Raw genomic sequence first — 13,750 nt, forward strand, 5'->3', positions numbered from 1 at the left:
GCCTCACAGTGCCGGAGATCCGGGTTCAATTCCCGCCTCAGGCGACTGACTGTGTGGAGTTTGCACGTTCTCCCCGTGTCTGCGTGGGTTTCCTCCGGGTGCTCCGGTTTCCTCCACAGTCCAAAGATGTGCAGGTCAGGTGAATTGGCCATGCTAAATTGCCCGTAGATTTAGGTAAGGGGTAGATGTAGGGGTATGGGTGGGTTGCGCTTCGGCGGGGCGGTGTGGACTTGTTGGGCTGAAGGGCCTGTTTCCACACTGTAAGTAATCTAATCTAAAAAAAAAGTGAGGCTGTGAGTCTTGGTGGGATCCCTGTTTGTGTACCTTTGGTAAGAGTATAACATTACATCTCTTCTCACATTCAGTAATTAATAAACCAACTCTTTCTGTTCATTCAAGAAAGCCTAGTTAATTGGCTCTTTGTAAAAGGCAAGTTCATTTGGCTCTGAGAAAAAAGATATACACAAGGAAAGGGATCGTTATTAAATTAACCTTGTTGCAACCAACCAAGAAGGCAGATGAATAACCTAAGGGAGCTTTAACCATTTGGAGTACCCAGCTAGAACCATAACAAATCAGGAAACCTTGTCAGGATCCTGGTTATAAGAATATCAAGGATCGACATGTAGATGAAGAACAGGAAAGGACTTAGGATGGGTTTTTTTGAGATGCTGGGAGTAATGGTGCAGGTGTGACAGAGGAGAGAGAGGAAACAGCAGTGGCTAATCCACTCAGCTAGGTAGCAGAACAAAAGGCATTAGAACAGGATGCTATGGTTAGTTGAGGAGGATGAGAAAGGATAGAGCACTGTGGTCAGAGTCAGAAAGGATCTTATTTGTTTCAGTGCCCGTCAGGGTCAGAAACCGAACTGATGAGATTCAAACATAGAGTTGCAGGAAGGAAGGCATGCACTTGGCAGAAAGCAAGATGCTCAAGGACTTAAAAAAAGACATTGTAATTTGATTAAAAATGATAAACTGCAAGATCAGAAGAGTTCAGGATGGGTCTTGTGAGGGGGGGGGGGTGGGAGGTAATAGTCATTTGGAAATGAAGAGTAACATTGTTTACTTGAGTGAACTGTTTACTATGTCAACTAGAATTGAACCAGAAAAAATATAGTTATATAGTATGGAAACAGACCCTTGATCCAACCAGTCCATGCCAAATATAATCCCAAACTAAACTAGTCCCACCTGTCTGCTTCTGGCCCATATCCCTCCAAACGTTTGCTACTCATGTACTTATCTAACTATCTTTTAAACATTGTAACTGTGCCTGCATCTAACACTTCCTCTGGAGTTTCATTCCAAACACGAGCCACCCTTTGTGGAAAAAAATTGCCCCTCATGTCTTTTTTAAATCTCTCTCCTCCCACCTTAAAAATATGCCAAGTCTTGAAATCCCTCATCCTAGGGTAAAGACACCTCTCACTGCTGATGAAGGGCAATTTTCCTGCTCCTCGGATGCTGCCTGACCTGCTGTGCATTTCCAGCACCACTCTAATCTTGACTCTAATCTCCAGCATCTGCAGTCCTCACTTTCACCTAAAAGACACCTATCATCAACCCAATCTATACACCTTTTCATATGACTAATCAGAGCATCCTGTTCTAATGCCTTTTGTTTTGTAACCCAGCTAAGTGAATTAGCCATTGCTTGATCCCACTGTTTCCTCTCTCTCCCCTGCCACACCTGTATCACTACTTGTGGCATCTCAAAAATAAAACCCACCCTAGGCCTCTCCTCTTCTTCATCTACATACCACTCTACAAGGTCACCTCTCAACCTCATACGCTCCAGTGGAAAAAGTCCCAGCCGATCCACCCTTTCTTTAGAACTCAAAACTTCCTTACCTGGCAACATCCTGGTAAATGTCTTCTAAATCTTCTCTAGTTTAATAATATCCTTCCTATGATCATAATTAAGTTAGAATAGGGTTGACAGGAGGAAGTGAACATGATTAATTAGCACAGTTCATGATGGGAGAGGTGAGGAGCAAAAGACAGATGTAAAATTCGTAACAAATGAAAACTGAGCAGCAATTTGGCATTGTGGACAAAGGAAAGGCAGATTGCAGACAGACAACGGAATAGATTACCTCATTTGCAGTGATATAGAAGTCTTTCAGCTCCATGCACTTGTCAAAGGTGAAGGAAGGGGCCAGAAGATAAGGGTTAAAGAAGGTTTGGTACTGGAGACAAGAAGTCTTGGTTAATTTTTTGGTTTCCAGGATAATTCTGGAATTATGTGTGGTTTTAGCAAGTGGCAGTTCAACTTCATAATGTTTGATGTGTTATCTAGTGATAAATGGCTGCATCAGTGCTGCACCAGATGGGCACCAATTGAAAAACAATTTGATTGAGTACCAAAAACAAAGAGCAATGCAGAATACGTTTCTTAGAGTTGGCCATGCAAAACCAGGAAGAGCAAATCATAATGGAGTAGGGCTGTTTATTTTTGGGGGGAGGGGCCCAAGCCAGAACCGAACTACTAGCTTTAAATATCTTCAGTGAAACGAACTTGGGGTCTCTGCCCATTCAGATTCTGGTGCATGTGGATAAAGCACAAACCAACCAGGGTTATTTGGCAGTAAGTTAAACATTTTATTCAGAGTTGTAATGAAGCTGGTTGAACAGGAAATGGAAGAATTTACACTGGTGTGATATAAATTGCTAGAGACAAATTTTTGGACAGTGTCAGGAGTTTTACTCAAAATCTTAACCCTTTTCATATCTAATCAGTGAAATCTGTGATGTTGATAGGAAATGGTGAAATCTCAAATGAGCAGGTGATTATCAGTTTGACAAATGTAAATTTCAAAAGAATTATTGAACAGTATCAATTTATAAACATATTCTATACTTATTCTAGTGGACATTTATGATTTATCTGTCCTTTGCTAGGTCTCACTGATAACACTGACTTTAATTCATCTTCTAGTTCCCTGCTACCTGGCCATGTACTTGGTATCATTTGCAAACAATGACATTCCACTTGCAACATCGGTGATAAATGTGAGCCAAGGTCTCATGTTAAATGTCAACTTAAACCTACTACTGTGGATCACTGCTCATACTTCTTATAACTTATTATCTAATCTATATGCTCCTTTTTTACAAGAATATTTCCCATAGCCACAAGTCTCTTTGAAAGTGCCTTATCAAGGTCCTATTGAAAGTCCTAATATTTCATACCTATCCACCCATTGTGTGGCATTCTTAGAGATTCCAATAAATATTAGATGGTTTCAGTCTTCACTGAATCCCTGTTTAGATAATAAATCCATGTTTGCTGGAAACATTTGCTTTCTTCTTATCTTTTATCCTTGTCCTTTGACGATGTGCCCTGGCTTTTTTTTTACTGTAGATAAACTGATTTGCAAATTATATCCTATGTCTAGCCTTAATTGAAACATTATTCTGATAAGAAACTACACCAATTTTAGTCACAAATCTTCTACTTCTCTTCATTTTTTTAAACATCTTTGATGTTTCAGTTGAGGGCCACCTTGTTCCATAGACAGTACTTCTTTACCCCACTTTATTCTAGAAGTGGTGCCATTGTACCTCAGCATATTCTACAGGCATGTTCTATACCCAACTTATTCAATAGGCAGTGTTATTGTATCTCCCGAGATGAGATGAAAATTATCTCTTTACTGCAATCTATTTTACAGGCTATGCCATTAGACATTACATTTTACAGGCTGTATAACTCTACTCAACTAATTCTTTAGCTGTGCTACTTATACCAGTACATTCTACAAGTAGCATCACTGTATTCATCTTTAATCTATGGAATATATCACTGCAGCCCCATCTTATTATACTGGCTGTGCCAAATACAATAAATAAAAGTGCCGAAAATAAAAATGGGGAGGCAGTTTGCTCTTACCCTTTATCACTAAAGAGAAGTTTCCAGTGGAGAACGCAGAAGTTGACATCAGTACTCTCCCTTGGTTGTAGCTGTTATAGAGCCGCTGGTCCCCTGCTGAGAACATATCAAGCACACGGTCGACTTTGTATTCACCATTGATTGAGAACCAGTCCCAATGAGCCACACGTTGTCGGTCATTCAAACGATCCTGGGTCCAAACTATTCGTTGACTGTAGCACTGCAATATCACTTCTGACCCAGTGGGAGCAGATATGTTTTGGTACGCCACCACAACGCTATCCGGGTTCATTGCATTTGCAGGAACTAAAAAGAGAAGTAATATTTTGTTGATTACTTCACTATTAACATGCATATAGAGATTCACGCAGAAATTTGTATTGGGTGTTGGGACAAAATGAATCAAACATCTGCTTGCAACCAAATTAACCAGCAGGCAAGAGATCCAATACCGCCAAGGACAAATTTTTAGCCTATGCCAAGCTTCCTGAAATGGGGCTGTGAGCTAAAAGTTCTCCAGCTCTAAAGCAGTAATGGCTGCTCCTAAATTCCAATCAATGAACAGCAGCTGTGTGTCCTCTCCATTTGGTCTTTTCTCTCACTATGCACCCCCACATCCCCAATCAACACTCAAAGGTCTTGCTATTCAAGCTAATTATAGGATCATAATGGGAAAATGTTTGGGAAGCAAGGTCCTAAATGGCTGAGTTCTGATGAAAAGACACTGGACTTGAAATGTTAACTCTGCTTTCTCCCTACACATACTGCTGAGGTTTGCCAGCAATTTCTGTGTTTGTCCTAAATGGCTGAGTTGAGCAACAAGGAAATTGGAACTTGCAGTCATAAGTAGACCAGGCAAGAAGCTCTACATTGACTTCAGTGCATAGGCAAAGGATCACATGTGAAATACTCATTTGTGTTTCCCTTTCAGCTGCTGGCACCACTGCTGTGTAATGCTAGCACTTTGACAATGAAACTAGTTTTCCAAAGCAATTGTTTTTATCAAGGTATCATCTACAGAAATATTCAATATATTACCAGAGAACTAAAAACATTCATTCCTTAAATACTTTATATATAAATACTTAAGTAATAAGAAATTGCTTACCATTAGTGTAGGTAGCGGCAAATTTCACTATAAAGGAAGGAATGAGAAAGATTAGAAGGGTTTTAAAAATTCATACACAGTTTTAGAACTGAGGGTTCATTTTATGTAAGTATAATGAATATATAATTTAGAATATCTTAACATGATAGTTTGTCTTAATTGCCCGACAGCTAAACTGACATATTTGTCATTTAGTTTAATATTTTCACCAAATCTACAGACCACTTACAAACCACAGAGCTTTAAGTTGAGAAATGATGTATTAGCTTGTTAGAAGTTGCATAAGATTAATATTTTAAATGGCAGTCAATTCTAAACCAAATCTTATACAGTGAAGGATAGGCCAGAATCTGTACAAAAGAAAGACACTACTTTCTCCCACCATTGAATGTGCTTGAGCTTGAAGAAGAAAAAACAATTGCCATGAACATATATGATTTAAAAAATTGCTTAATGTAGAATAAGACTTTAAGACATAGGAGCAGAAATTAGGCCATTCAGTCCATCGAGTCTGCTCCACCATTCAATCATGTCTGATAAGTTTCTCAACCTGTTCTCTCCCCATAACCCTTGATACTCAAGAACCCCTCTATTTCAGTCTTAAATATTCTCAATGACGTGGCCTTCACCGCCTTCTGGGACAATGAATTCCATAGATTCACCACTCTCTGGCTGAAGAATGTTCTGGAGAACACCTGGTTCTTGTCTTACGTAACATCCATGCATTTGTGAATACAGATGAAGTTGTGTTGTAATATTAATTGACTTTGTTGCACATTCCAAACAGAATTGCATGAGTAGAAATGTTACTGATGGAAATATATTGAGGGCATGATTGGCAATGTGTGATGAGCTTTACTTAAAATAACAATAAGCGTTGGACTGTGGGAGAGGTGTGAAGATTGTGACCCTGTAAAAATGGCAGGTGTGACCCAGATGTGAAAATCAAGGTACAAAGACCCAGTTTTTTGCCAGTAGAGGAAAGGGGAGGACAATCAGACCAAGTGTTATCAATATTCAAGTATACAAGTGCTCCTTTGTATCATGGGTATCATAATCAGTAATGTAAAAATGAGAGCCTCAAAATATAACTGTTGGAAGAAATTGGTAGTAGCGTGCTTGATGGATTCCTTGACAACATTGAAGGAGATGGGAGGACATTATCTCTGAATAATCTATGACATCGTTAATATTGCTGCTGCTCACCCTGTTTTTTTCAATCAATCTTTATATTGAAAATAAATTATTCACCAATTAACAGTTGTGTTACATTTTGAAACCATGGGCCAAATATTCATCACTGACTTAGCAAGCATATGACAGGCCAGTTTCCATCACTTAATTTCCAAGTTCTGAAGGAACTTGTGCACACATGCAATTTTCGGCCCATGGAGTCATGGCAGGCTAGAGTAAAGATTACCATCTTCAGAAGCAAGCCCAAGGTGGGAATGGATGCCCAAACCCAGCAGGATAGAACACCTGCTTTCATTGTCTGGGATACCAGCTCAGACTGCAGAAGATCAGTGGATCGCTAGTCCTCACTACCCATCTATTCCAATTTCACTCCATATCCCCTTGCCTCCTGTATACCCATGTACTGAGCATCCAATCTGGAGTTAACTCATGAGTCCTAGAATAAAAACTTGGCATTCTTTGTTTTTAACTTTTATTTTTATATGCATGAGCATTTCATCCATCTACTCAAACTAGACTTGGAAAACATTGCTTTTCTTAGGAGCTCCGAAAATTGTCAAGCTGACACCTATTCAAACTTTTTTTAAAAAGCACGACTCTCAAATGGGTTTTCGTACAGGATATAGAATAGGATTCCGCTGCATGACTGTATACTCAGATTTCTAGCACTTAATACATTAGTGCCTTTGAAGTTCACAAATAGATGACAGGCTTACAATCAAAGAAGTTAGGTATCTGTACAGTAATTTCAAAGGCTCAACATATGTCTGGACTTGAAAATCAATGCAGAAAATGAAGCACAGCGTTCATATAACACATTAATATCTGATTCGTAACACTGTTGGATTAAGAGAGAACTTTATCCACAGGAGGAAATACTGCAATGCATCTGAACACTCACACAATACTGCTCACTCTAATGGTTACTTACCTTTAAGCACATGAACATAATTAAATATTCTATGATTAGTTACATCATTTTACACTGACAAGGTCTTTTAACCTTACCTGTCAAAAGTTTCCTGACTCCGTGATAGGTTTTCCACAAGGTTCACAAATGGATTAACATGCTGTGTTTTGCACTGACTTCAGAAGGCCAACTATTGAAACTATCAATCCCAGGAAAATTCAAAATTGATCATGCATTTAAAAGTGCATGATTAAAAATTTTGAACCAAATGTCATATTGCGAGAACATCGGGTTACAATCATCATGACTCCTGCACAGGTTAAAATGGTGGCTGACAAATATTGAAAAAGAAATTTAAATATAAAGGATTTTACCCCTCCCCCACCTCAATTTGTGCCTTCCTAACTTGGGTTTGACTGGTGTCAGGATATTAAATATGGCCCCATGTTTTTGACTGCCAGCTAACTTGAAATTGACAAGCTCACTTCACTTGTGTGTGTGTTACCGCATAAAATGCATTAGAATACAAGATGCTTTACCAAAGGACTAGCAGAGAAGCGATTAGATCATTAATTGAAAACTACATCCACTTCCTCACATCTAGTGCATATACAACAATATTACATCCTCCTAAATAAAACCATTTCCTGTACACCCATCAAACAACAGAATAATAACTTATCCTCAACACCAGCACATATATTCCAATAGTGAATTCCTCTTCCTCACAATAACTTGCAATAATATTGCACCTTTAATGATATTAACAATCTCAAATGCTTCATGGGCCTGTTATCAAATTTGATATGAAGCCAATTAAGCAAATATTAAGCTGGATAACTAAGAGTTTAGTCAGAGAAATAGATTTTAAGAAGTGACTAAAAGGACAGAAGAGAGAACAAAAGGCAGCGAGATATCGGGAGGAAATTCCTGAGGTTTAGAATCCATGTAGCTGAAGGCATGGCTACCAAACATCCAATGGTTAAAATTAGGAATGGTCAAAAAGCTGGAGTTTGCAGAGCACAGATCCAAGTTGGGGGAACATAGCTTTAGGCTGTTGAAGATTACTAAGCCAAGGTGATTTGGAAACAAGGATAGGAATTTTAAAACCATGATGCCGCTTAAACATGAATCAACATGTGGCCTAGTAGTAAGTAGACTATTTAATCCAGAAACTCAGCTAATGTTGCAGGGACCTAGGTTCAAATCCTGCCATGGCAGATGGTAGACTTTGAATCCAATAAGAATCCAGAATTAAGAGTTTAATGATAACCATGAAACCATTGTCGATTATTGGTAAAAACCCATCTAGTTCATGAAATAAAAACAGAAAAAACTACAGATGTGGTAAATCAAAAACAGAAGTAGCTGGAAAAGCTCAGCAGGTCTGACAGCATCTGTGAAGCGAAATCAAAGATTACATTTCTCAGAGGAAGGGTCACTAGACCCAAAACATTAACTTTGATTTCGCTTCACAGATGCAACCAGACCTGATGAGCTTTTCCAGCAACTTCTGTTTTCGTATTCGGTTCACTAATGTCCTGCAGGGAAAGAAATTGCCATCCTTACTTGGTCTGGCCTACATATGACTCCAGACTCACAGCAATGTGATTGACTCTTAGCCATCTTCTGGACAATTCGAGATTGCCTGTGGGCAAATGATGTTCCAGCTGGCGACACCCTTATTCCATGAATGAATAAAACTAAAATAGATTAACAAGCACAAGGAAACGTTTTGAGACTTGGTGTGAATTAGGTAGCAGAGTTCAGTACCAAAGCTTTGAATGTGAAGGATAGAACATGGGATTCTGACCAGAAGTGCATTCAATTAGACAAATCTCGAGGAAATAAAGGCATAGTCGTTGGTCTCATAAACTGAGGCAAGGTCAATGTTATCAGATCTTACAGAGGTGGAGATATGTTGTCTTTAGTGATGATGTAGATGTCTGGTGGGAAGCTTATTTTATGGTCAAATATAATCACCAAGATTTGGTTCAACCTCAGATTTGATTTTGAGAGAAACAGGGTCAGTGGCAAAGAAACATAGCTTGTGATAGGATCTAAAAACCATAGGTTCCATTCTTTTATTATAAAATTGAAGAAAATTCAATTTTTGGGTGGCACGGTAGCACAATGGTTAGCACTGCTGCCTCACAGTGACGGAGATCCGGGTTCAATTCCCGCCTCAGGTGACTGACTGTGTGGAGTTTGCACGTTCTCCCCGTGTCTGCGTGGGTTTCCTCCGGGTGTTCCGGTTTCCTCCCACAGTCCAAAGATGTGCAGGTCAGGTGAATTGGCCATGCTAAATTGCCCCTAGTGTTAGGTAAGGGGTAAATGTAGGGATATGGGTGGTTGCGCTTCGGCGGGTCGGTGTGGACTTGTTGGGACAAAGGGCCTGTTTCCACACTGTAATGTAATCTAATCTAAAAAAAAAATTCCTGCTCATCTGTACCTGATGTCAGACAAGTAGATAGTTCAGGGACAATGGTGGGATCAAGACAAATAATAGTAAAGCAGAGCTAGTTACCAGCAATATATGTATATGAAAACTGTCACCATGATTCTGGATGTAGGTACTAAGGAGCAGTACACAAATGAGAAAAAGGAGAGACTATGAATAATAGCCTCAGGGAATCCTAGAGGCAATACTACAGGAATGAAAAAAGAATCAATTGCATATGATTATTTGGCTTTGACAGGAAGATAGAAATGAAACTGGTCAAGTGCAGTTCCAACCAGCAGGACAACAGTAGAGGCTTTGGAGTAAAACTTTGTACTGAACGATGTCAAAGGTTGCAGACAGGTCAAGGAAGATGAGGTGGGATAGATTACCTTTGTCATAGTCAATTAAGCTGTCTTTTAATAAAAGCTGACTTTAATAAAAGTAGATTCAAACAAAGAATTCCAAAAAGGTTGTGTTCAACAACACACAAGATGGGTTTGTGATTTGCAAGAAGAAAAGGATCAAGGATTGGTTTTTGAAATGTCTAATGTCAACAGATTTCAAGCAGCAGAAGCTATAACCTTAGGAGGGCAACCATTAAGCTCACAAAGAAGTCAGGAAAGGAAGTTCAGTGATCAGTAATTTAGTAGGAATACAGTCTAAAATTTACAAATGATGTCTCATCAACAAGGTGAACTCAAAGAGGATTAGAGAAGATGGTAGAGAAGCTAGAGAAAAGTTGTAAATTCAGGTTAAGGAAAAGAACAGGAATCGGCCTTCTAAGGGAATGGAGGGGAGCAGTAATGGCAACTGATTGGATAATCATGCTCTTTATAAAAATGAAGTCCACAATCTAATTGCTATTGTAAGATGGAGGAGGCAGCGGGGTTGTTTTAAGGTGATAATAGCGGTGGACAAAAGGAAGAATGTGTTATTAGATTAGATTAGATTCCCTACAGTGTGGAAACAGACCCTTCGGCCTAACCAGTCCACACCAACCCTCCAAAGGGTAACCCACCCAGACCCATTTCTGACTAATGCACCTAACACCAAGGGCAATTTAGCATGGCCAATTCACCTGACCCGCACATCTTTGGACTGTGGGGGGATACCAGAGTACCCAGAGGAAACCCATGCAGACACGGGGAGAATGTGCAAACTCCACACAGACAGTCGCCCAAGGCTGGAATCGCCAGGCTTCTTGCACTCTAAAATGATGCACAGTTTTAATGATAGATATATATATATATGCCCCAGTTGGTCTTGTTTGATCTGGCAATGAATGGTAAATCTAGTTGATTGTTAAATACATTCAACCTAATGTATCCTGAGTTTACAGAAGCTGATATAAGATCTACATTGATGGCCTAAGAAGGAGACATAATTCTAATGAGATAAAGGCATCAAAGGTAATGGAAAGATGTCATTAAAGAATCAATATCTGTTGAGTATCATAAAGGATTAAAGGTCAAAAGGCTATTTGCTAATAGTTTAAGAGTCTGGAGGTTAGTGACTTGGTAAAAGATTTTCCAGGTATGGACCCCGAAAGAAGCAGATTTGATTTGATTTGATTTATTATTGTCACATATACCGACGTGTTGCCGTACATGCTTACAGGAAAGATACAATGTTACAGCTGTCAAAAAGGGTGCAGAGAAAGATCAACATTAATGCTAAAGACATCCATTCAAATGGCTGTTAACAGCAGGGAAGAAGCTATCCTTGAATCTGTTCGTACCTCTATAGAAACATTTATATCTTCTGCCTGACAAAAGAAGCTGGAAGAGAGTATAACTGGAGTGGGAGGGGTCTTTGATTATTTTGGCTGCTTTCCTGAGCAACGGGAAGTATAGATAAAATCAATGGATGGGAGGCTGGTTTGTGTAATGGACTCGTCTTTGTTCACAACTTTCTGTAGTTTCTTTTGGTCTTGGAAAGAGCAGTAACCAAACCATACTATCCATTCATTGAGATTGGATACTTTCTGTGATGCCTCTATAAAAATTTGTGAGTGTCTTTACGGACATGCCAAATTTCCTTAGCCTCCTGAGGAAGTAGAGGCATTGTTGTGTTTTTTTTACTGTAGTGGGCTTTTTTCCTGTGGGTTCACTCTTAAGAAGATAAATCTAATGTCTGCAGCGATGACTGAGGGTACAGGTGCATCCGAGACTGATGGGATAGGTAATATCATTCACTGCCCTTCTACTTAATGCAAACAATGAGCTCAACACGTAGAGATGTCCTGTTTCCTGCGATTCTGTTCAACTTCCTTTTGGAGGCCTTTATGCCATTTAAGCCTTGCCACAAATGGCAGGTATCCATGTGGTTAGTCTGAATCTCAAGCTTAGTTTGGTATTGCTTCTTGACCTTGTGAATGTAGTACCTCAATTTCCAATATAGGTCAGGCTCGCCCAACTTGAATGCCTCAGACCTGAACTTCAGTAGGAAGTGGATCCAATCGTTCATCCATCCTTTCCGATTGGGGAACATTCGGATTGACTTCTTCAGCATGCAGTCATCTATATATTTACCTATAAAGTCCGTAATGGTAGTGGCTGATTTAGGTTAGCCACTGAGTTCTGGAATATGGACCAGTTCACTGATTCTAAGCAGTCCCGTGGAAGCCCATTACTTTCCTCAGATCAACATGCACTACTATCTGTACCGCATTCTCACACTTCAATTTCTGCTCGTGAGGAGGAGTAGAGTGTTGTGGTCTGATTTTCCAAAATGTGGATGGGGGTAGCAGCAGTAGCCATCTCTTATGGTTATATAGCAATGGTCAAGGATGTTCGGACCTTTGTTGGAACAGGAAACTTGTTGGTGGAATTTTGGTAGTATGTTCTTGAGGTTGGCCTGGTTGAAGTCACTGATTACAATGAACAATTCCTTCGCAAGACTGTTTATAGTCTTGTATGCTTCAACAAGTAGTCTTCACTTCTGCATGGGGTGGGATGTAGACCACTGTCAGGATAGTGGAGGTGAACTTGCGTGACAGGTAGTAAGAATGGCATTTTACTGGGACTGGGACTTTTTTCATTGGAATATAGGAGGCTGGGGGGTGACCATATAAAAGTTTATAAAATCATGAGGGACATAGATAATGGGTCTTTTCCCTTGGGTGCGGGAATTCAAAACTAGGGATCATATTTTAGGTAAGATGAGAAAGTTTTAAAAAGGACATGAAGGGCAACTTTTTTACACAGAGTGATTAATGTGTTGAATGAACTGTCGAGGAAGTAGTGGATTCAGGTACAGTTACAACATTTAATAGACATTTGAATAAGTACATGAATAGGAAAGTTTGGAGGGACATGGGCCAAATTCAGGGAAATGGGACTTGTTTAATTTGAGAATATGGTCAGCGTGGACTAGTTGGACCGAAGAGTCTATTCCATGCTGTATTGGTCTATGACTACACTAAGGGACAGATTGAGTAAATAAGCTGGCAAACTCTGAGATAAAAAGAACAAGAATTGTTGAGATAGAGGTGGAGGTTCAAATCACCAAGGATAAAAGGTTGTCTAGCACAGAAGAGGGTAAAAGCTTGAGTGAAAAATTGAATGACATATGAATTGGAGGACAACAATGATATTAAATGAAAAGTGTGAAAAGTGCAGCAAGGTGGAAACCTTAAAGGGAAAGTTACCAGAAGAGGAACATCTCCTCTAAATTGCATAGTTGCTCAGGAAGTTGCTGTTGTTCATGGACCTCAGACCCTTTGTGTGATGGTAATTTTATGCCATCAAATTGTTTGTGTGGATAATCACAGTATTGATTTTGTGGTCATGTGATATAAACTAACTTGAGACAATAGCACTTCTTATTAGAAGATCAGTGCAGAAAAGGCAGTCAAGATCAACACCCTCTGAAGGAAGGCATCTTACTCTAAACGAGCAATGGTTATTCACATCTTTTTATGATAAACCGGATCCTTCATACTGGTTTACTGGATTTCAAGTTTGCAGATACCAAGTCTTAGGGCAACTATCATATTTGTATTTCTGTATACATCCAGGCAATACTGTTAATTCCATAAGTGATCTGTTAAATCCTGACATATATTCAATGGAAGATTATCCAAAGGCCTTTTACATGTTAATGTCTTTCCAGAGGCATAACCAGACAAGTAGTTCAACCCTGTCCATGTAGACACCAGAAGTGAAGTCACCTATCCTTCAGATTCCATTTTGACAATGCA

The 13,750-nt window shown here is 39.4% G+C and overlaps 1 protein-coding gene across 7 annotated transcripts in view; it reads right to left on the reverse strand.

Annotated features, from left to right (window-relative positions):
- LOC140487025 (matrix remodeling-associated protein 8-like) overlaps positions 1 to 13,750 on the reverse strand; it is a 106,220-nt gene that overhangs the window by 41,976 nt on the left and 50,494 nt on the right. For all 7 annotated transcript variants that reach the window (XM_072586403.1, XM_072586402.1, XM_072586398.1 and 4 more), the window contains exons 3-4: positions 5,003 to 5,029; positions 3,895 to 4,200 (exon numbers count right to left, since the gene is read on the reverse strand). In XM_072586403.1, coding sequence (XP_072442504.1) covers positions 3,895 to 4,200; positions 5,003 to 5,029 — 333 coding nt within the window. The remainder of the gene's footprint in view (positions 1 to 3,894; positions 4,201 to 5,002; positions 5,030 to 13,750) is intronic.

The sequence above is a fragment of the Chiloscyllium punctatum genome, chromosome 16, assembly GCF_047496795.1.
Source record: "Chiloscyllium punctatum isolate Juve2018m chromosome 16, sChiPun1.3, whole genome shotgun sequence".
NCBI classification, from domain to species: domain Eukaryota; kingdom Metazoa; phylum Chordata; class Chondrichthyes; order Orectolobiformes; family Hemiscylliidae; genus Chiloscyllium; species Chiloscyllium punctatum.